The 26,821-nt window shown below is 35.9% G+C and overlaps 1 protein-coding gene across 4 annotated transcripts; it reads left to right on the top strand.

Moving 5' to 3' along the window:
- Positions 1-267: 267 nt before the first annotated feature.
- On the top strand, positions 268-26,053 carry PDE6C (phosphodiesterase 6C). 4 transcript variants are annotated; one of them, XM_056495453.1, is made up of 22 exons: positions 268-747; positions 8,981-9,133; positions 9,239-9,328; positions 9,560-9,700; positions 9,835-9,909; positions 9,995-10,059; positions 10,166-10,232; positions 10,950-10,997; positions 11,204-11,353; positions 12,041-12,184; positions 12,271-12,339; positions 14,472-14,618; positions 15,017-15,124; positions 15,232-15,341; positions 17,331-17,418; positions 19,211-19,311; positions 20,433-20,540; positions 21,084-21,147; positions 21,935-22,009; positions 22,146-22,229; positions 23,071-23,224; positions 25,975-26,053. In XM_056495453.1, exons 1-22 carry the CDS (start codon positions 268-270, stop codon positions 26,031-26,033), a joined length of 2,580 nt encoding a protein of 859 aa, XP_056351428.1. In that variant the 3' UTR covers positions 26,034-26,053. The 4 variants fall into 4 exon arrangements, with proteins under 4 accessions (XP_056351428.1, XP_056351427.1, XP_056351429.1 ...); XM_056495452.1 differs by having other exon boundaries at positions 25,963-26,053; XM_056495454.1 differs by lacking the exon at positions 25,975-26,053 and adding an exon at positions 25,292-25,318.
- Positions 26,054-26,821: the final 768 nt, after the last annotated feature.

Below are 26,821 nucleotides of genomic sequence, written 5' to 3'. Positions count from 1 at the left end.
CAGGGGTTTAGTGTCCTGACATCTCTTTAATTAGCGGTCTCCAAGATCTCACACTAAGAAGATGCTAAGCCAGTGCCTTCTGTCATATCTCAGGAGTATCAGAAGGCTGGGAAGCCACAGAGGAAGATGAATGTATTATGTCTGTGAGCTATATAATATGTACAAAGTACATTTTTCTTACTAGTAACAGGTTAGAACTTCTTGCAACAATTCCTGCTTAGATGGTGATGCAGTTCTAAAAGAAGTTCTAAGAAAAATCCAGCAAAAATGGGTGAGGTAAATAAAGATGCCGTCGAAAAATACTTGGAGAACAACCCCCAGTTTGCCAAGGAGTATTTCGACCGAAAAATGAGACCAGAAGTGGTGGGAAGTATCTTTAACGTGAACCCTGGAGATGTGAAGGAAGGAGTCAGCTTCAAAGACATGTCCCGTCTGGAGGAGTGTAACATAATTTTTGAGTTGATAACAGAAATTCAGGACGAGGCATGTGTTATGGAAAAGATAGTGCACAAGACCCTGCAGAGGCTGGCACAGCTGCTGGCAGCTGACCGCTGTAGTCTCTTCGTTTATCGTTCCCGGAATGGTATTCCAGAGGTAGCCTCCAGGATTCTTGATATCACTCCAACTTCCCAATATGAGCAGAATTTGGTGAAACCAGAAAATGAGACTGTTTTTCCTCTGGATATCGGGATAGTGGGATGGGTTGCTCATACCAAGAAATTTTTTAATATACCTGATGTGACAAAGGTAAGTGACTTCTCTTGAGGAATGGTGTTCTGTGCATTTGCTTACTCAGTCTCCTGCCCAGGGCTTGAGATAAAAAGTTGTTCTTCAGAAAAATCTCAGAGACAGAAATCCAGACCAATAGCATGAGAAAAACATCAGCAGAGATGGCTTAAAATCCAATAGAAGCACATCATGTAGCCTAGTTAGGTGTTTTCAGTGTCCTTGTAGTAGTTGTAATGTCAATGACTATAACAATGGAGGAATATATTAGATTAAGAGAGACCATTAAATTCATGAGTTTCTGCTGAACATGGCAGGCTTGTATTCTGTTTTCCAGTATGGGCATGCAAGGGTTCTGCCATGTATGCTGCCATACATGCATCTCTGAATCCTTTAATTTGCAGCTTTTGTAATGAAGATATATCCTTATTAGTAAGTGAATGAGGACAGAGGAGGATGATGTCAACATACATATTCAGCTTCATGTCAGTGTTTGATTTAAAATGGGTTTGATTTTGAGTATATCTGGATCCAGGTCTTTGTCCAAAACCATCTATAGAAGAAAATTATTGAGTCAGAGCTGTTCTAATATTTTTGAAGTCCCTGTTGAATCTATGCTAAATCACCTTCTTTCTTTAAGATGCTGATAAGAGTTTATTTATTATATTACTTATTCATTTTATTTAAATATTTATTATTTATTACAAATGGTAATTAAAATGATGAGTGATTTAACAAAAGTGAAGCATGGGTATATGAGGTCTTCTTTAGAAACAGCTCTGAAATACATGGGGAAATGTAAACATGCTATGAATTTTAAGATTTCTTTAAAAATAACTAATCTTGCATCTTCAAATGCTGGCATCTTAATTTCTTTTTAGTCCTATGTTGAAAATCTGAACATAATCAAATGGTTCTAAGATATTTATCAAAATGACTGTATGGATTCTCAGTATTTCCTATACAGTCAATTTAAAATTCCAGAATATTTTAGAGATAGAAACCACTATAGTGTCCTAAGCTCCAGCTAAATAATCAAAATATTTTTACACTGCAATTAACTATGTTTTGAATGAGGTAAACAAAAAATAATATGTTTTATAATGCTAAAAGTTATAAAGGACTACTTTTAAAGATCAGAAACAAATGAATATTTATATATATGAAAAGAACATTCCAGTATACTGTAAACTGCCCCAGATGTAAGTAGGAAGCACAGTGGCAAACAGAAGACTCACTGATTTGAGAAAACAATCAGTTCATTTTCAACTGACCACAAATATCCTTTCTTCAATGGCTGCTGTTCTGACAAGTAAGTGTCTGATTTACTGCCTCTTACCACCACATGGGAAGATTGGAGGATAATCCCTCCAAGTTCATAAGACTGATTACATGAGAAAAGATCAGGAGGATCAAGAAAGATGTGCCTCCTATCAGACACTGCTCTGCTTCTTAATATCATTATGTGAGAGGCACCTGGAGCAGAGCTAACAAAATATTTCTGTGTTTGCAGTGGGATTTGTTCAAAATTTTGTGACAAATGTTGTTTATATATGCTTAAGTGAGAAAACTTTTCTGTCCATTTGATCCTGCTAGGTGTTTTGCACTCACAAATTAATTTATGTCAGCTGAGTATCTGTTACTATTCAATCATTTTAAGGTAATCTTTACTTAGGCAACCATTTACTCTCTTACGATTACTGAGGTCTATGCCATTAGGCACACATCTAAAAATGCAATTCAACTATGGTCACATTAATCTAAATTTGGTAACTAAATATCATCAGAATATTGACATTTTATTAGATAATTGAACAACTCCCAGAGACTTCATTGGGACTAAGGTCTGATATTCATAAACAACCCTAAAGATCTCAAAAATGTCAGCATTTTCATTATTTGTATTCAAAAAGTCAATGTGCAAGTGCACACTCCTCACACAAGCAGAGCTCCCAATTATGTCACCAGAATCTTTATCTCCATAGCAAACCCAGAACTGCAGCTTGAGTCATTAATGTTTAAAGAGTATAATTACTCCATGGCAGCAGAAATAGTCAGCCACTGAAGTCTTTACCACATTTTAGAAAGGATAATTATTTTTCAGTTCACTACATACACACTTCAATCAAACGCGATTGTCTGCTACCCAAATTCTGAAGAAAAAATGACAGGAAGAGTTAAGCCACAGAAGAATTTTGCCCCTACTGCCTTGTCAGAATACAAAATGCACAATGATTACTTCTAGTTGGCTATAGTACTTTAAAAATGTTATGTCTAGCCACTTTTTACTGTTGACACAGTCCATATGCAAACAGCATAGTGTTTTTTAAGTCTTAAGTACATGACAACATTGACAAACGCATGGTGCGACATTTTCACGCTCCAATCATTACCCCTTCATAACAAAAGTAAATGCAATAAAAGATCACAACAGTAATAAATCATTGAAAAGATGAAAGACTCCACTTTTAGTGCCTGGTAACCAGTTCTTTAGGGATTATCTCCTTCTTCTAACTGGAAAGGTACCAATAAACGTGAGGAAGCTCCTCATCCTGACTAATGCTCTAGAAAAGAAAAGCAGAGGAAAAGATACAGACCTTCAATAATTAACTTAGTAGTCAGTCTCCTCCCCACAAGATTATGGACCTGTTGACTGTGAGAGCTAATAGAGTTTAATCCAGGATTTAATTGTTGTGAGAAACAGGAGGCCAGGCAGGACCATTACCCTAATAATTTGTCTCACATTATTCACAGGTTTAGCAGAGTGCCTCAAATATTACAAAGTACAGGCTACAAAAAATTGGGTATTTCCATTAATATTCTTTTAACAGTAACTGATAACACAGACAAGAATGAAGGAGAGTAGAATTACCTTATGTTTTTCTCCCAGGCATATTTCCAAATAAAACTAAGAACTAAAAAGCAGTGTGCGTTTTTTGGGGAATCAAAATTGAACATTCTCGGCTTGTAAGAAACAATAATGAACACTTCATATATTTTCTTTAATCCATAACCTATTCAAATTATTGCACTGCTCCTTTCAATTCAAAAGTATTTGAAGACAAGGATTTAATTAAGGACTGGAAACTCAAGAAATAATATTCTTTGTTTTATTTGAGTATAAAATTATAAAAAGGGTGAAAAATGCTTCAAAAGAAGTGATGACTTTTGGATTAGATCTATAAAGGGGCTGAAATATTTTGATGCTGAAGTTACCAGCCCTCATTTTTAGAGGTCTTGCACTAGAGTTCACAAACCCCAGTGAAGCGAAGAAACAAGAGACCATGGGAGATTCCAACTCAGATTAAGCATCCAGAACAGTGATTCTTGTGGCACCTAATTTAACCACTGGAAACCTATGATACAAATCAACTTAAACACATCTTCAACTTGCAAGCATTGGTATCATCCCTTTGTAAGCTGATCCAGCTTCAGAGCAGCAGCTCCACACTTCAAGAGTGGGAGAGATTTAATACCAGGCCTGTCTAAACTGACAGGAGTTTCAGATTACTGTGGATGTTCTGGTCCCTAGATTCCAGTCTGTGTGAGGTAGCTTTTTGCATGGGAAAAATATGCACTGTAAATGTTAATGTCTACTCCTCCATTTTATGTCCTCTTGATAATAAACACTAGATTATCAGAAACTCATACTCAACAAATATTAACTGGAAAAATGGAAACACGTTCCAATCTTCTGTAAAGGCAAGATTTAGTCAATTTACCAGAAAACATTTCAGCACAGGAACAAATTTCTATTAATTATGCCTACCAGAAGAAAACTCCAACCAATTTTTTCCTTTATTTAATATTCTAAGAGGAAGGTTTCCAAAACTGAAAAAAAAGTACATTAAAAATTAAATATAAAGCTCTCTTTTATCTAATTTTCTTGTTTCACCTGAAAAAAAACAATATAATACAAATCCATTTTCAAGAAATTGCAAAATAGTCAATACATATGGCAAATAACAAGCAGGCATTTCATTGACATAATTGAAAAGTTTAACACCCAAGTGTTATTAAATATATATTAATTTCTCTTTGATTCAGTTTCAGAACTCTAGTCAGGTTGACAAAAACAAAGTCAATTTGTTCTGTAATGGTAGTAAGTTACATCTTAAAATTAAATTTACATCTCTGGAAATATGTAATTTTTGGAGTGTGGCCCAAGAAAGGGCCAGGTAGATGATAGTATGTGCTTTTTATTTTCTATTCATACAGAATTATATCATTATGAAATAAAAACACTTGTGAGTTGAAATTAGGCTAAGTAGAAGTAAGAGATGAAGCATTGCAGCACATTGATACCACCTATCAAGGGGTTAAAATTTTGAGAAAGTTGAGCCAACGCAACACAATCAGTGGAAGAACAAAATAGGAAGAGAAGAAAATACTGTAGAACTACCAGAAAGAAAACGAGAAACATGTGGAGATAACACAAAGAAATATGCACAGTTTGAGCACATTTATCCAACATAGAACCTTCTATCCAATAGGAGCAATATAGTCATAAGTGCAAGGGGTCACAGTAACCCCTTCTTCCTCTGTTCCCTTTACTAGGGGAAAGATATGGAGGAAAACAGGCATCTGCTGTCTTGGCCCTATCACCTTACCTGCAGGATTAAGTCTTATCCCTTGTGTTGGGTGACTTCACCTGCAGGCAGCATTGCAGAGATGAGTGGCTGAAAAGCTGCCTGACAGAGAAGGACCTGGATGTGCTGATCAACAGCAGCTGAACGTGAGCCAGCAGTGCCCAGGTGGGCAGGAAGGCCAGGGGCATCCTGGCTTGGATCAGAAACTGTGTGGCCAGAAGGAACAGGGCAGAGATTGCTGCCTTGTACCAAGCACTAGTGAGACTACACATCAAATCCTGGGTCCAGCTATGGGCCCCTCACTACAAGAAACATACTGAGGTGCTGGAGCATCTCCAGATCAGGGTGACAAAGCTAAAGGAGGATCTGGAACACAAGTCCTATGAGGAGTGGCTGAAATAGCTGAGAGTATTAAGCCTGGAGAAAAGAAGGCTCAGAGGGGCCTTATCAGTTTCTACAAATCCCTTAAAGGTGGGGGTCAGCCACTTCTCCCAACTAACAAATAATAGGATAACTGGAAGTGGCCTCAGGCTGTGACAGGAGAGGTTCAGACTGGATATCAGGAAACATTCCTCCATCAAAAGGGTTGTGCTAGTTGCTCCTGCTAACTAGATGCTGGTGCTGGCTTTCTGCAAATCCAGCATATGGTGCACATCTTCAGCCTATTTAAAGAACTGATCATTGTAGAGTAAATGGCTTGGTATCTCAGCATTAAATGGAGCTAGTAGGAAACATCTGCAAATGTACTGTACTTAGGTAGTTAGTAGCAGATTTCTTTTCCATAATTTCTCTTTTAAAGCCTATTTTGTGATTTAACTGAGAGCTGAAAGTTCAAGACAGTGCTCTAAAAGATAGTTTGATTCATAAGATCAGGCTTAAGTAGACTAAGTGTCCATATTCATGTAGTCATGGAAGCACCAAGGTGTTCTTCTGGATCTGGTACTGCAGATTTCGTAGATGTTGTGAAAGGTGATTTTCTTGGGTAAAAAGAAAGAGATTATATTCCCAAGAGAAAATATTTTTAAAACTGTCAAAAATATAGGCTTCAAAACTCCTAGAAATAATGTACAAAATATTCAATAATGAAAAGCCTAAATCTAAGTACAATGTTTTGCTTGTATATGCAAATCATGTGAGACAGAAGTCTTTGTATGTGCTGAGGGAATGCTGCCAATGCATTAACATTTTTATCTTCCTACTTCATACTGTCTAGGCACAGGAAGGCTTGTGATTACTGAACTTGCTGTTTATTAACAGAGAGTTGTATTAAAATGTTTATATCCTTTGCAAAAATTATATGACCAAAGTGCTTCTTCCGAACACTTTTGATCACCACTGCTTGCATCTTCATTCTGGAGTTATTAAACAAAATCAGACACAGCAGCTGAATCCTGCTGATTCAGCTCATCTGGTGTCTACATATCCTTTTCAAGTGTTCAGAAATGCAGAAGTCTCTGAAATGCTTATTTGTTCCTTCACAGCAGAATACAGTACCCTAAACCCAGGAACCTGGGCCTCTCCAGGAATGCTAGATGTTCTTAGTGACAGAGGGACTACAAAACAGGGTCGTTACCTGTCTAATTTACTGTTTTCAATGGTTAAAACAGTCAGAAGCACAAAACCTGAAGCTCAAAACCACACCCAAGTCCAGAATGGTTGTGTCAGTAGATAATACATCCCACAGAAAACCAAGTATTTCCATGTAATAATGTATTTGTTTAGCAGGCTGCAGGACAGTATTTGATTCTTACACAGAAGAGACAGATTGCCTGGCATTTTCTCTGGTTGTCTGTTAGATAATCCTATACCTTTCTCTGAGCAAAATAGAAAATAACAACTAAGGGAGTTTGTTGGCAACAGAGAGAGTCCCCTTTTCTCTTGAACAATATATTCAAAAGTGGCTACACTTTCCAGGGACCTAATAGAGCCTGATACAATGAATGAGATTTATGGGGATGACACAGGCTGTCCTTAAGGGAATCAATTCTTTGTAAGAGAACCCAGGCCATAAATACAATATTTAAGAGTTACTTCCAGACTTTTAATTTGTTTAACTGAAATACAGACCTAGAAGGAAATATAAAATGGAAGCATTTAAGAAGGAAAAAGCCCAAACTCTAATACTTTAATGACATAATAAAATTATGTCTTTCTTGTTAAGAGTTGTATATGCTATAAATTCAACATATATTAGAAACAACAGCTAGAGGGAAGAGGGACAAAAGGAAATGAAGAGGAAAAATCTAATTAATAGACAAATAGTTTTAATTCTGGCATTTCTAAGCATTGTCATGCTTAATTTTATAGCCTAGAAAAAACTTATTAGTTTGGGGTTTTGTTTAAGTAGCTTTATGTATAATCTATGAAAGCTGAAGTTCCATTATGTGTTGTCCTACAACATTCTCCAGCCTGTCACCAAGGAAGCCACTTTGGGATGCACCACGCAGATCTCAGCTGCCTAAGCTAATGCAGTAATGAATAGCAGCAATGTTTGCAGCTCTGGGGATAGGCATGCAGTATAAGTGGGTTGAGTGCTCATCTTTGAAGAAGTGTGAGCACTGACATGTTATCAGTGAAATGTGAGGGGGTGGAGAAGGCTCCAAGAAGACAGTCTGGCTATTTTAGCTGCTTAGTAGAACCTGGCATTTCTCAGTATACACACATTAACAGATTTCAAACCTCCAACTCATGACTCACCTCATTCAGATGTATTTTCCTAATAACATAGCAAAACATAACAACCCTTGACAAACAGACTTCCCTGAAAAAATTTAAATACCATTTTTATTAAATTAAAGAGAACACTAAAGCCTTTGAAGAAAACACTGAGAACTTCTTGGATATGAGGAAATAAAACAGTTCTCCATGAAGCATGAACTAGCTTATCTGTATTTTTACATAAAAAATTTAAAATAATAGCTTTTGCTAAACCCTCCTCAGCATTTGGTTTTAAGGATGAAAATGTAAATATGGAGTAGTAGTTGTGGCTCATTCATTAGTCACAATGCCTTATTCCCACAGGTTCATACACTCAACAAAAGTTGCTCTGATCCTATATCCTATATCCTCTACCTATATCCTTTCACCAAAAGAGACTGTAGAGCTGGGAGCAATAGAGATGGGAGTGTGTCAGTCAGGAAACAATAAGAAAAAGGTCAGCCAGATGAATGCTTGCTGGGGATGCTTCTCTGCCATAAGTATTTTTATACAGGACAGGAGGTACTTTTAAATATTGTATGAGGGAAATGTATAATGAATTTTATTTACTGAAATAATTAATTAATAATAAATATTAACATAGCTATGAAGTAATTCTCTAAAATGCAAGCCATATATATTAGGTTCACAGGTAGTCACAAGATCATATTATTATTTCACTTATACTAAATTTCCCATATTTTCAATTCCTCAGCAGTATAATAAAGACATGCACAGAACTTGGTTTCAGAAGCTATCTTCATAACCAATGCCTTAGTTAAGCTTCTATATAATTCTAAAAGATTGTGTTAAGTAATGATAGTGGGTTTTTTTTCAAGTATAAACCTACTGCACTGTGAAGCAGTGCTCACAGCATTGCAAATATCAGTTATCAAATGAAGTGATTTACTCTTGGTGTGGTAATTGTTGCGCATTTAACTTGTGATTTTTTTCCCCTTTTCTTTCAGAACAACCATTTTTCTGACTTTATGGACAAAAGAACTGGTTATAAAACAGTCAATATGATGGCAACTGCAATTACACAGGGTAAAGAGGTGCTTGCTGTTGTGATGGCACTCAACAAATTAAATGCCCCTGAGTTCTCCAAAGAGGATGAAGAGGTAAAATGTCATACAATAACAGAGCTATTAGTTCAACAAGTAGTTTGAGTGACTCTATATCCTAATTTAATACTTTTGTCTTATTTTTGACCTTTTTCATTTTAGGTGTTTAAAAAATACCTCAACTTTATATCTTTGGTGGTAAGAAATCAGCATACATCATATCTCCACAATATTGAATCACGAAGAAGCCAGGTATAAAAACATTTTTTAATAAAAATTCTTCATTTTTCTCTGAAACAATTCTCATTACCGTTATTTTATATTCTTGCAATCTTACTGAACTAATGATACAATCTATTTATTCCTTTTTAATTTGTTAACAGTGATGCACCTCATAATTTAATTCTGAAATGCCTAGGATTCATATGTTTATGTTTTTCTACTGTTCTGAACATTATCCTTTTTCTTTTTTGTTGTAAATAGATGCTTCTGTGGTCTGCCAACAAAGTGTTTGAAGAGCTAACAGACATAGAACGACAGTTTCATAAAGCACTCTATACTATTCGAATGTATTTGAATTGTGAAAGATACTCTGTCGGTCTGCTGGACATGACTAAAGAGAAGGTAACAACTATTTTTCCTACTTGCTAGAAACTCCTATGGTGAGGTCTAATTAAATCGTAATACCCAGATGTGATATTACCTATGAATACAGACTGATTTGTTTCTTCCTTTTTCCCTTTGTATCATTTTCTCAGGAGTTCTATGATGAGTGGCCAATCCGGCTGGGGGAGGCAGAGCCTTACAAAGGCCCCAAGACACCTGATGGACGAGTGAGGATATTATTTTTTCTTTTTATGAAAGTTTGACATTGAAGTTGTGTACAAGTCACCTAGATGGTTTTATATTTTTATTTAGGAAGTCAACTTTTATAAGATTATTGACTATTTGTTACATGGACAAGAAGAAATCAAAGTCATTCCGTGAGTATTCATTGGCAGCTTGTGAATGTGTGGTAATTAGTTATTGCTGGGATAGAACAGCATGTCTACAGTGTAGAAATAAATTAATTTCATTGTCTCTCAAAAGGTCACCTCCAGCAGATCACTGGTGTCTTGTCAGTGGATTGCCAACATACGTTGCTGAAAATGGTCTTGTAAGTTCATAGCAAAACTAAAAACTAGCATTTTAAATCATGCAGTTGATTTGATTGAATTAAAAAAACCCCAAAGCTCCCCATGGCCTAAATCCTTTACAAAAATGATGTTTCCAGTGCCTTTGGTCCCAGAGAAATCATTTGAATCAGTATTTTGGGTGGAGACAAGGCCTCAGCACAAATAGTGAAAACAGCAGGATAATTTCCCTCAGATTGTGGTGATATCAGAGGAATAATGTGTGTGTCTGATGTCACTTTCCAGGTGTGCTAAATGTCACCAAAAATGTCAAAGTAAGAAAATCATCACATGCAAGGCTTTAAATTTTTCTTAATTTCCTCTATCTTCTTGCATAGACATATGTAATTCAAAGTCAGGATGCATGACAGCTGTGAGTAACCCTGAGCCATTTTTAATAGAGCCCTTAGTACTCATTTATTTCTAGAAACCCCCATGCCATTTTAAACTGGAAGTGATTTTCTGAATCATTATGCTTTTGCACTATGATATACTGAAGGACTTTGCTACAAACATTCCAAAATTATGTCTGTTAGAATAACCACATCTAATTTAAGAGGAATGGTTTTAGTTTCTGTAGCTAGCTAGGATGCTCACTGTTGTTAGCTTAGATAATAAATATTTCTTTAAAAAATATTAGACCGAGTTTTGATGTACATTATATCCCATTTAAACAATGTGTCATTTTCTTTATGCTGCAGATTTGTAACATGATGAATGTACCAGCAGATGAATACTTCACATTTCAGGTAAATTCAGTAATGTTAATAATTATAAATATTGTAAAAAAATATTCTAGTGCTTGCCACTAATTTGTTATACAGTTGATCATATAAATAATTTCTCATTTGATTGTGATGTACAAACAAAATATTTTTATTACATTGTTTATGTCCATAGCTGTATAATTACTTTCAAAGAAATACACATTTCCTGGTTTTTGGTTTTCTTACAGAAAGGACCAGTGGATGAATCTGGATGGGTTATCAAAAATGTCTTGTCATTGCCTATTGTCAACAAAAAAGAAGAAATTGTGGGAGTTGCAACATTTTTCAATAGGAAAGATGGAAAACCTTTTGACGAGTATGATGAACAGATCATTGAAGTAAGCTTAATAGGATTAGAGGGTTTGAGAACTCTGTGATGTTAAAAAAATATTACAGTAAAAAGTCATTTTTATACAGCTAAAATTTTTCAAATAGGCCATATTAGCATTTAGCCAAATGTCTATCCTCTTCACAATGAGGTTTCTTAAAAATCTGAGATTTAAACTCCCTTTATAAAACCGAAAATTTCTGAGTGATCATTTACATTCCAGTGATGAACAAAAGTTGCTTACAATTTTACTTTTAATCCTTTGTCTTTTTAATGATGGTCAGCATCTCCTAAGTAGCAGTGGGTAAGCAGGTATGGTGTGCTGCTTGCCAGTGGATGCCAAGCCTGTGATCGTGGGAGTTCACAGAGCATTCATAATCACATGCACTCAGGCAAGATAAGATGCTACACAGTGTACCCAAGTCCACCTACCCGACTTAAGCTTCATAAGCCTCAAAGTCCTGTATATAAAGTGGGAATATTAATTACTTAGCTACTAAGCTGAGCCAAACGTCATTAGAAGCTGTGAGTGCTAACAGAAATGGCAGAAGGAAGATAAAGGCCTCTAAAAAGTAGAGTAGCACCTTGCTTTTCAAATGACACTAACAGAAATGAGACTTTAAGAAAACTAAGTGCAAATTGTCAGGTTCATTCTGTTGACATGGCATCATCTCTGCTTTACTTGACTTTGTTGCAGACTCTCACACAGTTCCTGGGGTGGTCTGTTTTAAATACTGACACTTATGACAAAATGAACAAACTTGAAAACAGGAAAGACATTGCTCAGGAAATGCTTATGTACCAGACAAAGGCCACCCCTGCTGAAGTTGAATCTATCCTGGTAAGTTTCAGTCCACAGCCACAAAATTATAAAATGGGAAACTTACTACACAAAACCTGAATTTTCTTACTCTTTTTTGGTTTTAGAAATACAAAGAGAAATTAAATGTGAAGAGTTTAGAAGAATGTGAGCAAAAGGATCTCATCAGGATTTTGGTAAGTCATTAAACTGAAAAGTCTGGTGGCATATTTATATCAGACAGCAATGTGTCCTCACCATAGAAATCGCTGTGTATGGTGAAATTGTGACTAATACAATCTATGTTAGCAGTTCCACAGGCTAGACAGAGTTGATTTAATAACACATCCTCAGCCTCTTCTCTCCTTCTTTGTGCAGACGTCACTGCTACCTACAGGGAACCATTCTGTCCCAAATGTACATCAAGACACTTGGACAGTCAGAGTTACATAGACATTTTTATATTAATGAACATTTGAAGTATTAAATTTCTTAAAATATTCATAGGGAAAACGCCATAACTGAATATAATTTATTTATTTCTGAAAATAAAATAAGGGATATTGTGGTGAGGCCACTTTCATTCTTGGTAAGAGAACATAGGTAGGATTGTCCAGTGGAACAAACTTACTTTCAGATTATTTTTCCAGCATTTCCATAGGCAAAGAAGTCTAAAGAAATTGACTTGTGACTCCACAGTGACAAAAGAGATTTGACCTAATGAGTTCTCTGCTCTACTACTCTGTACTACTAAAATAAAAATGAGTTTGTAGTGCAGTCCTCTGGCTGCCTTAGTATTTCAATCTAGATAGGCAGTGTCTTTAGAAGAAAGCTCCTATTTTTGCCCATTTAGTGCACTTCTGTCCTGAAGCACATGAATTAGGCTACTTTATCTGAAAAAAACCCCAAAATCAGAGTAAAGATATGCTCTGAATGAAAACACTGAATGGACTTCCAATGTTAATGGATCAAAACAGAGCTAGGTTGAAGAAAAAAAGGTCAAAATATACACATATCTATTGACTTCCAGTACCAACCACTTCACATATTTCCTCTTGTTACACCACATTTGCTGTACACATAGCCATAGGGAAAAGATCTCATGAAACTCGTTTTAGTTATGCATATGTGCATGCTGGAATGCATTGGTGTTAATGTTTTGCTGGCTTCCACACAACAGATGCTAACACAGCTTGTAAGTGGTGAAATAAAAAACATCAACAGACAGTGTGTAGCTTCACATGCCTTTTAAAGGAAATTTGATTTAGCAGCATGAAAATCTTCAAAAAATAACAGACATTATAAAATTTCTCCACGGGTAGAACAAAATCTGAGTATTCTGATACAGGCTCCAAATTTAAAAATATAATACTGGTATGAATTTTTAAATCTACAAAAAGCAATTTATTCTTTGAAAATTTTGGAGTCAAAATTTCAAAAGTCTAATATCTTCTACAGTCCCAAGTTCCAATGCAAGTGCTTTATCCTATTATGAGACCTGGAATCCCAGATAACTAATAGGATAAAGCAGGTGTTTCTAGATCTGGTGATTCACTAAGTAACGAGTCTTAAAACATCACTGGTCTAGGTTTCTCTGTCCTTGATCTCAGACCTGCGTAGATATAAAGGAAAAGCCCAGGGAGAAGGAAAGGGAGGATCAGCCTTATTTGTTGAAATATGTGCCTACATTCAGTTGTCTTTTTCTTTCTCCATAAAGTGAAGATCATTTATAGACTACTGAGGAGGAAGGGAGTCATTGTGATAATATAAGCTATTTTTTGTGTTGCATCAGAATTCCTTGAAGAATTCCTGTTTGGATTGGAACACATTCTTTATAATATGATACTACTCTCCCTAGGCTTTGAAAGACAGGAAGAATGTTAGAGAACAGTTCACTAATAGCATTATTACCAGTTAGGTTATTCAATGTGCATCTATATCATATATACAAAATAAGTAATTTATTTTGGTGGAGAAAAAGATGAATGTAGCCTTGACATCAGGTTAAAAGTGGGAGAATCATGGGATTTTATACCAGGGAAGAGAATTTCCAAGCACCACAATTTCTAAACTAAGGAAATGTTGAGATGGTGTTGCCTAACACATTGTGTTGGAATTGAGAGTAGGAATTGCCCAAGGCTTTTATCAATTAATTTTGAGAAGAAAGCCAGCATAATTTAATACACATTAGTTCATACTGACACCTGAGACCTTTGAAGACATAGTAAGCATACTGTCCTTGAGTAGTATTTCTATTGAAGAAAATGAAAAAAGCTTTTCCAACTTTGTTCTTGACAGAAAACCCCTTGTTTTTGATATTTCCTGACAGAAAGAAGAATTACCTGATCCAAAAGATTTAGAACTGTACGAATTCCGCTTCAGTGACTTCCCTGTTACAGAGCATGGCCTGATAACTTGTGGAATACGACTGTTCTTTGAGATAAACGTTGTTGAAAAATTCAAAGTCCCAGCTGAGGTCTGGTTAATTTTTCTTGTTTATTTTTATTTTTAAATAGAAGAAAAATGGCTGGTTTTACATACTTTAATCTAGAAGGCAATACTAAAATATTACTGGTATGCTTCTCCAACAGTTAACAATCTTCCATTCTCAATGAAACAACTTACATATTTGTCATAAAAACATAAGATTAATCCTGAATTGCATAAGCTAGCTAAGGACTTAAATGCATCTTACATCTTACATGAATCTATGTAAGAAAAATTTGCTGTTTCCATGTTTAATTCAATGAAAAACATTTGTTTTCACAGAATTTGCAGAATTAAGTAATTTCATAGTATATTTGAGTTATTTAATGGAAATTCCTTTGTTCTGTTTCAATTAACAGCAGTCTGACTCACTTTTGTTCCCAATAGGTCCTTACAAGATGGATGTACACAGTCAGGAAGGGTTATCGGGATATCACTTACCATAACTGGAGACATGGATTCAATGTGGGACAAACAATGTTTACGCTGCTGATGGTAATGTTGCTAATACTAACCCCAAATTCATTAATTACCATTCTTTCTACTCAAGATGGAAAATTCAGGAAAACACATGCTCAGAGTGATCTGTTTTCTTTTTACAGACAGGCAAAATAAAGAAATACTATACTGATTTAGAAGCCTTTGCCATGGTTGCTGCTGCTTTCTGCCATGACATTGATCACAGAGGGACCAATAACTTGTATCAAATGAAGTAAGTATAAGTGATCAAATTTATGGAAATATACTACTTTTAATGGAAAACAAACAAATAAAAGTTAAAACTTGCAGAAATATAAGGTACATATATTCCATACTCATCTGTCATGAACAAATAATTATGCTACAGAAGATTTATGCCCCAGAGCACTTCAGGCATCTGAAATACAAAGACAAAAGGCAAAGGCAGAATCTTAGATCTTCTGAAACTGCAATCCATTTTTAAGACTCTAGCTTTTTAAAACTCTAGCAATGCTTGGATTGTAGCAGACAGAGCCTCATGCGCATGAGGACACAAAGAAATTAGCAAAGTAAATTAAAATCCACAATTGGATTACTTTTCAAGACAGGGCACTTTTCTGGCGATGGATTCAAGATGTGACATAGACAAGGGCCAGTTTAGAGGGAGAAAGAATTTTTTTCTTTGTTTTCCACTGTCTAATTTGACTAGTTCAGTTGTTCCTTGCCACACTGAGTTTCCTGATATAGGTCCTTTCCTGAGGTGTAATCTCCTCACATTATACAAAAGTCTGAGTCAACAAGCTTGAGTTCTATTGCTGGGTCCACAGGCCCAGAAGTTACACATCATGAGGTCAAAGCTTTGCAATTCATGATGTAATATGTTCTGAGAAAATATTCTAAAGGATTTGTAATTTTTAACTTGTTTATTATGAAACAATATTAATTCATTTAGATTTTCCTTTGTATTAAAACATTACATATGGTGAGACACACTCTTCTCCTGAGGAGCAAACACTCTACCATCTAGTCTTTTATGTGATCTGTGAGGGCTTGTTTCCATGTGCTAGAGAACACATTTCTCAGAATGGCATGTGTACTAGAAGATTATAATTTTCTGGCTAGTTTCCACCAACTGTATCTCCAGAATGGTTGATCCTACCCATCCTACCCCTTTGACCCTGAATCCACTCCTCACATTTCAGCCTTTTCAGACAGCATGCTAGAGCAGTGACGCAAAGGGATTTTCTGATTATTCCCAGGGATTCTCCAGGTGACGTAGGAAAGAGAATGACAGATGCTGGTTCTTATTCAATGGACTGCCTCTCATCCAAACAAGATAAAGGGGGGGTTGTAGTGGGTGGAGTTTAAATCTTCCCATTGTGGTCTTCTCTAGATGAAAGCCCTCTCCATGAGGTCATACGCAGAAAAGCTATTTATAGAACTCATCAAACTTTACCACGACAGTCCTAATCACAACAGAAAATATGGGTGCCATGTAGCAATCCACCTTGGGTTATCTGGGAAACAGAGCTATAAACCAAGGGGAAAAGGAGTAAAGTACACTTTCAAACATGTAGAACTACCTGCACCCCTGTAGGTAGGATGCTTCTCCCTTCATCTCACAACAATAATCTGATGCAGAATTTCCTCTTCTTGAAGCTTAGTCCAATGTCAGGGGAACGCTTTAAGACCTATGGTAAAACTGAACAAACCTGAGCTATCAGGATTTTGTTGTCCACAAAATGGCAATTTTGGGGGAGTGAAGTAGCCCAAGGGCATTAGAGGAATTAAATTCCATTATACTATTACTTTAGATTTAAGTTACAGTTAGCTAGAATCCCAAGGCACACAGCCCAGTCATTACAGATTTACAAGAGTTCAAAAGCCATGCCACAGAATACACTAAAAGATGGATAAAGGCTACTTTTAAGGTACATAAAAGGAGCATAAACTGAACATGCAAGACAAAATGAAGGTATATTTTAAATACCAAAGTTTTTGAGTTTTGAGGCATCTAATCATGACTTTGACTTTACTGGGCACTGAACAGCCAGTGATCTCCAAGTTCCATCATGACTCAGTCACAAAAATGAAGGGAAGCAAATTGGGTTTTTCTTTCTGCATCATACCCATAGCTAATGTATACAGATTACACTATCATACCAGTAATATGAAACCTGAATAAAAACTGTTGCCTTCAAATTATATATATATATGTAAAGAATTGCTTCTTTTTCCACAGGTCAGCTGCTCCCCTGGCAAAACTTCATGGCTCTTCCATTCTAGAAAGGCATCACCTAGAGTACAGTAAAACCCTGCTGCAAGACGAGGTGCGTCATGGACCTTCTGCTCACACCAATCAACACTGATGATCCAATTAAGTTACAATGTTCCAAATTTCATTGGGTCTCATACATTTCCCTTGGTCCACATAAGAAATGCTAAAATTCAGAAATTTTAGACAAACTCTTATGCATTTTCCACTTTTAGAGAAACACCAGTGATTCTATCGGAATAGATTCACATCAGATAGAAAAGCTTCTCCTCTGGGCCTCGCTCACACTCCTCAGGTTTTGTTTACACAAAACAGCTGATGTTGAAACCAAAGCAGAAAATACTATATACACATATACATATATATATATTTACATACATACATATGTGTATATATATATATATATATATATATATATATATATATATATATATATATATATATATATATATATATATATATATCTTGTCATGTAAGGGCCATGCCTGGTTTATGAGGTCTGAGTTCAGCTGCAGGCTCTGGCAGCTGAGGGATAAAAGGAGATGTTCATGGAGGGCTCCCTTACCCTCAGGCCAGACCTGCACCACACCCTACCTTGTTAGCAAGGCCGGGTATGGCGGGCTCTGCTGCAGCTCTGGTATTGATGCTCCTGTATTGGGCAGCCATACCCAGCTGCCCTTCCCTTGCCCTTCCAGCTGCCCTTCCCAGCAGCTCCGGCTGCATCCCCGGGCTCAGCCGCCCTTCAGGGCCCCGCTCCTCCACTGCTCCTCAGGGCCCCGCTCCTCCACTGCCCCTCAGGGCCCCGCTCCTCCACTGCTCCTCAGGGCCCCACTCCTCCATTGCCCCTCAGGGCCCCGCTCCTCCACTGCCCCTCAGGGCCCCGCTCCTCCACTGCTCCTCAGGGCCCCACTCCTCCATTGCCCCTCAGGGCCCCGCTCCTCCATTGCCCCTCAGGGCCCCGCTCCTCCACTGCTCCTCAGGGCCCCGCTCCTCCATTGCCCCTCAGGGCCCCGCTCCTCCACTGCTCCTCAGGGCCCCGCTCCTCCACTGCTCCTCAGGGCCCCACTCCTCCACTGCTCCTCCACTGGGCACCGGCCCCTTTGCCCTACAGCAAAGGACACTACTTAAACTCTCTACCATGTATTTTGCAGGGTGATTTAACAGCAGGGTGCGCACATATGCACCCCTTCCATCCTTTGTTTGCAGCAACAGGCCACACTCATTTTCCATTTCTAATCCCTGTGGTGATGCTGTTGCCCAACCTCACGAGGCCACAGGATAAATCCTTACACTAAGCAGTAGTACTGTGTTAATAAAAAAACTCAGATGATTTATGATATGAAAACAAACAAACACTTTCCCCTTTATTGATGGCGATGTACTTTTTCAAATGTGAGATGGCAGGGACTGACTGCTGCTCTTGGGCAGAGCAGCTGGCAGGGCCTCTGGAGGCTCTCACCAGCAGCATCGCTGTGCCCTGGCTCCCACGGGCCTTGTATCTCCGTTAAAGAAGGAAATAAAACCTAGACACTTAGAAAAATACTGTATGATGGTAACATTTCCTTCACCTGAGGAAAAGGACAATGCACGTAGCATGGTAGGTCCCATACTCTGCTGCAGGCAATTGGGCCAACCCAGTTTAACAGGAAGAAAAGGGGAACTGGGAAGCTTTAAAAAGTCAGGAAAATTAGGTTAATTGAATGTGAACTCTTAATTTTTATCATTATTTTAATTTAAGGACTGTAATTGACCAATTTTTTTACCCTATTCTGTGAGACAATCTGTATAGTACAAACCAAAGACAGTGTTATAAAAGGAATTGAAATCCTAAACTTTCCACCTTGCAGAGTTTAAACATCTTCCAGAACCTAAATAAGCGCCAGTATGAAACCGTTCTACACTTATTTGAAGTTGCAATAATAGCAACTGACTTGGCTTTATATTTCAAGTAAGTACTAAATTCTGTATAACTTCCTACTGAAAATAATTCAATCCTGTTGAATGTATAACTGTAATTTTTAGTTGTTTATATGCAGAATACAAAAATGTTTATTGCAGAGAACAGAGCTGTATTTAACATTGTTGTTGAGTCTAATTCTTGCAAAAACCAAGACATTCTTAATTTGATTATAAGCTTTCAAATTAGAGAATTCATGAATGTATATAATACTTAGTAGGTAATACATTTAGTAGGTCATTCCAATATACTTCCAGTTACAGCAAGCACTATATTCCAGAAGTGTGGATTCAGTAGCCTAATCATAAGTTTGTGTGCCTTGTGATATTTAACATACCATACAACAGATACTCAGAGTAAACAGGAGCATGCTGAAAATTAAAAAAACCCAGCAGACATCCACTGATCCCAGGGCTAAATATGGCAAAGACTCCAAAAACCAAACTATAAATTTTTTCCTAAGTTAATGCAGTAATGTGCTTTAATAATGGGTATCTTCCTTAAAGATATGTGGAGGCTTTTGTTTTATGACTGGGACAATTTAAAATCAGAAGACGGGTAAAAATTCAGGAAATTGTTTAATAGCAGTTATTAAGATTTAGAGAACAGTAATTTCATTATTTCATTCATTCTAAGCACAAACTAGAGTATTTATGAAGCAATTGCAAGACAGGCTTATGTTTTTGAAAGTTATTTTCAGTAAGATCTTAGCAATTCTTGTGATTTTGGATGGGAGGGAGTGGTAAAGTATCTATTAGTATTTGTTTCACTTTTCCCAATTCAGTATGTTACAGGAAGTAATGAACATTTAATGATAAAAAATGAGAATGTCACCCCAAAGAATTTAATCTGAAGAGGTAGGAAATTGGTTATTTGTTCCTTTGTCAAGAACTCTGACATATTACTTCACATGTCAGTGGTATGTAGCAAAAAGAAGTGTATGAGCCACCTAAAACGTTTGCATTCAACAGTGGGAAAGTATTACCTTGATACTACTATGACTAGGATGGTACTTGAGAAAAGCACAAATATCATAAATATGATTTAATATTTCATTTTTAATGCAGGAACTCACATTCAGTAATATATGCTTTATTGGTTTGTTTTAACAGGAAAAGAACTATGTTTCAAAAGATTGTGGATGCAATTGAAAAAATGGAAACAGAAGAGCAGGCAATTAAGTATATATCCATTGACCCAACGAAAAAAGAAGTCATCATGTAGGTGGTCAATATTTTACTCTTTATTCAATCGATTATTTAGGACTAGATTTTAAAACAATTTGAGCATCTAAAAATGCAATGATGAGCATAACCATGATTTTAATTTAGAAACAGATGCTTATAATCTTCTTAAAATGGGCAAAATATTAATTAATTTGTCATCTTAAATTCCTTAAAATCTAGACTTTTTATTTTTTTATAATCACTCTAGCACTGGATAGTTAGGGTTGGTAGGGACCTCTGGAGATCATCCTGTCCAATCCTTCTCCCAAGGCAGGGTGACCTAGAGCAGGTTACACAGGACCTGGTCCAGGCAGTTTTTAAATGTCTCCAGACAGACTCCACAACACCCCTGGTAGCCTGTTCCAGTGCTCTCCTACCCTTAATAGGTATTTGTTCTTCCCCATGTGGAGGTGGAAGTTCTTGTGGTTTAGTTTACTGCCATTGCTCCTCACCCTGTTGTTGGGCAGCACTGAAAAGAGTCTGATACCATCCTCCTGACACCCAAAACTATACTCGTTTTGGTTTTTGTTTTCAAAGGGCTATGATGATGACTGGATGTGACCTATCTGCAATAACCAAGCCCTGGGAAGTGCAGAGTAAGGTAGGTACTTTTGGAATAGAATACTGCATTTACTCTCTTGTTGTATTGCCCATTTGGTGCATGATCAATTAAAAAAACAAAAACAAACTTTTTATTACTTAATACATATTTAAGTACCTGTTGCTTCCAGAAAAGAATTTTTACCTTTCTGTCACTGTAAGTGTAGGTAGTCAGTGATGTCTCAATCACTGTACAGTTGTCAACCCTTCTCTACTTGTCCTTCCACTAAAACAGCTGATTCTGGCAGTGGTTCTAGCTACACTTAAATATCACTGAATTATTTTTTTGCTAGACAACTTTTGCTACTTTCCAGCTATTTTTAAGGCACAGATTTAACAACAGTATGGTTTGAATTGTGTTTATTCTGTAGAGCTTGGCACAATGGTAAAGCAGCTTAAACACACTAAAATTCCGTGCATAAGTACTTCCAAGTACTCCAGTATTTACTGACCATCCTGCTGAAGCTCATCACTTAGCCTAACAGGAATATGCTTTAACAAAGCATAATCAAAATATAACTGCAAATACTTCTTTTTCAAAGTTATACATATTACAGGTATTACAAGACTTATGTTGCTAAAATTGCCTTGTTTTTGTTGGCAATAATATGTTATTTACTCAGGATGCATCAAAATATTGCTGGTGATAATTTCCTGGGAAAAGCCTTAAGTACTGCAAACAGTGTCTTTAAGATTTTTCATGTTTTCTGGAAAGCCTTATTTTATTTTTTTATTTATGTAAATGTACTACTTTCTACTGACAATCCAACTGAATTCCACCCATTTAGGTTGCCCTTATGGTTGCAAATGAATTCTGGGAGCAAGGCGACCTGGAACGAACTGTGCTACAGCAACAACCTATTGTAAGTACTAAATAATTTAACTGTGCTAAGCAATATTAACTGTTATTAAAACATTTAATAAATAATGAACTATGATGCTTATGAGATCACTATACCAAAAAGCTACATATTCCAAATTGTTGCTCTTCTGTTCTAGCCTATGATGGACAGAAACAAAGGAGATGAACTACCTAAGCTCCAAGTTGGTTTCATTGACTTTGTGTGTACATTCGTGTACAAGGTAAGAATAACTAGTTTTGTTTTCCTGTTCCAGCAGTTCTGACAGCACAATTAGTGACAAGATGTAGTAAAAAAGTTCTGCACAGCAGCAGTATTCTTGGTCACAGGGTGAACAACTATCACAACCACCACAATTTTTCAGTATTTTATTACATCAAAGAATTGTTCCCATAGAATAAATTCGAGATGTGAAGTAAATTCATAAAAGAGGAAGATCCCAAAGAAACTTCAGGATGCAGAAATTTTGTTATTGATTTGAAAGACTGAATTACAAAATCCAGCTTGATTCTTCCCAGACCCATTTAATATAAGCAAGCAGTGGGGATGATTACAGAAGGCCATTAATAGCACAGCCAAGGGAATAGGAATATGCAATATTTGGGGCATGTAGATATGCTGTTTCTTCTATATGGCACTCAAATGTCCACATTCTTAATATTATCCAAAAACGTCAGGCAAAAATGTGATGCGATTTTTTAACATCTTCAGAAATATCCTCATCTACTTGGAATATATTACAGGATAACAGAACTTTTAATTATATTCTGATAATCATATGATAAAATATCATGTATCATAGTTGCATTATATGAGTCAAACTATCATATGTGGGATTAGGGAAGATATTAAAATGTGTATCATATAAATTCCAGTATTTTCCTAACAGATTATGTCCACAATAGGGCATTATTACCCCAACACAGTATTTCCAACAATATGCCTTGGAATTAGATGTAATAGAAAAATGAAATGTTTTCTTAGCAGTATTTCCACAATTTCAGACTTAAAAATTCATCAGTGCTTACAAATTTCTAATTTGCTAATTTCAATTGCTTGTACAGGAATTCTCGAGGTTTCACAAGGAAATTACACCTATGTTTGATGGTCTTCAAAACAACAGGGTTGAATGGAAAACACGAGCTGATGAATATGAAGAGAAGATGAAAGCTATTGAGGAACAAAAGAAAAAGGAAGAAGAAGCAGCTGCTCAAAAAGGTTAAGTAACTTCTTAGGTTTTCATTTACATATATTTTTACAGTAGTCAACATATTCTCTCTCTCTTTCAAATTCACACATACAGTGCAGTTGTGCAGTATTAAACTTTATACTAATGGTATGCAAGTTCTGAATTAGCCAAATTAGTTGTATCTTTACTTGAAAGAGAAGTAACCTTTAAAGATTATACAAATACAGTATACTGGCCTCATTTTCTGAACTGCAGAATTATATAATATGACCACCAGAAAATGAAGGGAATATAACATTTCTTCTATCTAAAGACTTAAAATTGAATGTAATTTAACATTTGCTTATCTGAAATACAAGAGATGTATCAAAATTCTGTGTGGCATCAGCCCCAAATGTATTCAGGTGCTTTGTTTTCAGCTGAAAATGAAAAACATCAGGGAACAGAGAGTATGCATTCAGAACATAAAAGAACAGTACCAATCTCCACTTCTCTTGCAAGTTTAGGATAAAGCTTTTGGCTCTAGTTCCCTACCACCAGTTTCTTGGCTAAAATACACTCTCATATAACAAATTCAACATTAATCTTCCAAAGACAGACCAAGTCCTAAAACTGGAAGCATGGTTCTGCATAGAATAACCTAGAAGAGAATATGATTTTATAGAAACTTGAAACATGTCACTCAAGTATAAGAGTGAAATAATAAATATTTTTATTCTTTGTATTGCATGTGGAGCAGCAGGTCTACAGCTCTACCAATTGATTGAGATGACTGAAAAGGTTCAAAGATTAAAAAAACCCATGTGTGATTGAAACAGTGATATATGGTCAGCTAGTTTGAAGAAGAAAAATTAGTTTATTATGAGTTTCACACATCTTTAAAATATAAAACAGTACCAAATAATTAATTTGTTAATCAGTATCTGTGGGAAATAGGTGAGTATTCTTCATATTTCACACTAAAGAAGCTATTCAAAGACACCCATCAAGTTACTGTCAGTGTGTGAGCTAGTTATTGGCTCCTACAAAATTGATACTAAGTTATAATAAAAATAAATGTAAAAAAAAAAAGTTGTTGTCAAGTGGTTTAAGAAGTACTGTAAGTTACATGATTTAATCAAAGCAGATTTTTGAAAGAGTTTAATAGAATGAGTCAAACATTTTGGTCTGCTCAGACTGTAACACTACTTACAGACATTTTCACAGAAATTCCACCCTCCTACTTGCTCCCAAATTTATTTTCAATGACACTTTTACTTTTTGAAAATCATAATTTTATTTAAGATTCATTTCTTGCTGAGAACTAGCTGATTGTCAGTATGAAAAAAGTACTATTTCCTTACACTGGAACATAACCATCTGAACTTTACAGGAATACCAGCAAAACAAAACAAAAGCAAACCTGGGACCTCCTTACACAACTTTGCTTTCTCAGCAAAGAACATTACCAAAAAAGGTTACTGAACTCAGATCCAATGCTCCTAAGCATAAGCTTCTTAAATAGAAATTAAATAATCAGTTTGGGAATAGTCAGGTATTTCCACTCTCATTTGGAAGTCAGGACCATCCTACATCACTGGTATTTTTGAATCACTTAAGTCATTGAATTAAGAAATATTTTCCTTATAGGAAATCTTACACAGGCAAGCATGGGCAGACCGATTTGCAGAAACTAAGGATCTGGCCTTTGCATATTATAATTGGCAACACAAAACAAAAGGAAATTATTTTTCATCCTTTAAAAACATACACTGGAATGAAGCCCTGGAAATTTATGAAGAACAGATCTGACTCTGTCAAATCAAGGTCATGCAAATATATGAGTTAGTTAAGTCAGTTCATACAAACAAAGATTTGATACATGCTGAACCATGGTGGTTTTTTTAGAACACACTGACCTGGCTATTCTTAGCCATTCAGTAGACAAAAAAAAAACTTGTTTGCTGAACCACTACAGTGGAAAGTTCAGAATTGAAATAAAGCAAAATACAGTATTAAACTGAGAAAAATCAAATACATATTTAGTAACATAGTGTTGATTATATCCACAAATTACAGAGGGTAGGACACTGATTATGTGACATGTTTCAATGCAGGTGGGAAGGGTCGAAAATGACCTAGTAACATGGTGATCCACAGCTTTCAAATGTAAGTTTTAATTCTAATATTGGTATCTTACCTTAAGTGAATCTGGAAATGGAATTTATTACATTTAAAGAATCTTAATGACTATGAAAACATCTGTGGCATCATTTGAGAGAGAGTAAAAGAATCAGTAGCTATAATTAAAAACATGAAAAGTTTCTCTCTCTCTTAATTAGTAATTACAAAGGGATTCATGCAGGGTTGGAAAAAGGTTTATGCAATTAGGTCAAATTAAAAGTTTTTGTATAATCTGCTTCAAAAAAGATTCACAGATTATATTGATTCAAGAATTTCCTTCTTTTGCATGGCTTGCATACCTCAGTTTTGTATGTGTGGGACAGAGTCATATATTTAAATACTGAAACTTTCCAGTAAGAGTGGTTCAGTGTGTGTTTGGTCCCTTTAGAAATGTTGGTATCAACTCCTACACTATATACACATATGTATATATAACATGTCATTGTTTCTTATTCCAATATCCCAGACAAGTAGTGAAATTTCAGACAGCCTAACACACATAATATGCATAAAATAAAAGCAGCACTCCATAATAAAGAATTAGAACATTTAAAATTAACAGAAAATACTCATATTACTTTCCTTCCTTGTTTTTCAACAGAAGCTGGTGCTGGAGGTGGTGGAGGTGGTGGAGGTGGTGGAGATGGAAAATCCAAAACTTGTGTAGTTTTGTAATTCTTTGTCTCAGACACCGTCCCTGCTACAAGAAAAGACATCTAGAAAGAACTTCATTGAGCCCCAGTGGATTTCTGCTTTGCATAGAATAGTATAGAGCCATCTCTTAATCTTCTTAAACACTTCCCATTTGTTGGAAATAATTTTTAATGGATTAAAAAAACTGTTACAATTAAAAACTGGAAAAAATAATGGTGCAAAATGAGTTAACTGTGTGCTGTAGGTATTTTTTCATGTTGCTCAATTTACATACAGTACTTTTATTAAAATATGTAACTTCTACATACTGTCCAGAAAAAATATAATTTTGACAGATGTTATATGAAATTACTGAATGAAATCTAAGATGTAAATTTAAACCAAAAATTGCAATATTTGTAACTTGGATATTTAGATTTTTATACTATGTGTATTTCCTTAATCTGTAATTCTGTCATTTTCCTTTATTCTCAACACTATATAAAGTCCTAGAGTAAAAAATTTCTTTCACTTTAGGAATGCACAACACAGTTACCTAGCTCTTATCTATAAAAAGCAAGCCCATGGTACACTGTATTTTTTTCCAAAATTAGCAATGATAAATGGGCAAATTATAGCCATTGTAGCCTTTTGATTGCATGCAAATGGCTCTCCTACAGTTCCTAAACTGACCAGCTTTTATTATAAAAATAGCAGACCACAAAAATTGTACTTTACACACAAGTAAAAGATACACCAGCATATCTACAGTGGGATCAGCATTCAAGGGCATTTTAAAAGGCTCACGTACTCCCAGTGCATCTCTTTCA

Source organism: Oenanthe melanoleuca, chromosome 6 (genome assembly GCF_029582105.1).
Source record: "Oenanthe melanoleuca isolate GR-GAL-2019-014 chromosome 6, OMel1.0, whole genome shotgun sequence".
Taxonomy (NCBI): domain Eukaryota; kingdom Metazoa; phylum Chordata; class Aves; order Passeriformes; family Muscicapidae; genus Oenanthe; species Oenanthe melanoleuca.
Note: the sequence above shows the minus strand (reverse complement) of the source record. Positions and strands in the feature narration are given on the sequence as shown.

Coding starts and splice junctions, on each gene's coding strand:
- PDE6C (XM_056495452.1), top strand. CDS start 268: ATGGGTGAGGTAAATAAAGATGCCGTCGAAAAATACTTGGAGAACAAC. Junction 9,134..9,238: donor TCTCCAAAGAGGATGAAGAG/GTAAAATGTCAT, acceptor TTTTCATTTTAG/GTGTTTAAAAAATACCTCAA. Junction 10,998..11,203: donor ATGAATACTTCACATTTCAG/GTAAATTCAGTA, acceptor GTTTTCTTACAG/AAAGGACCAGTGGATGAATC.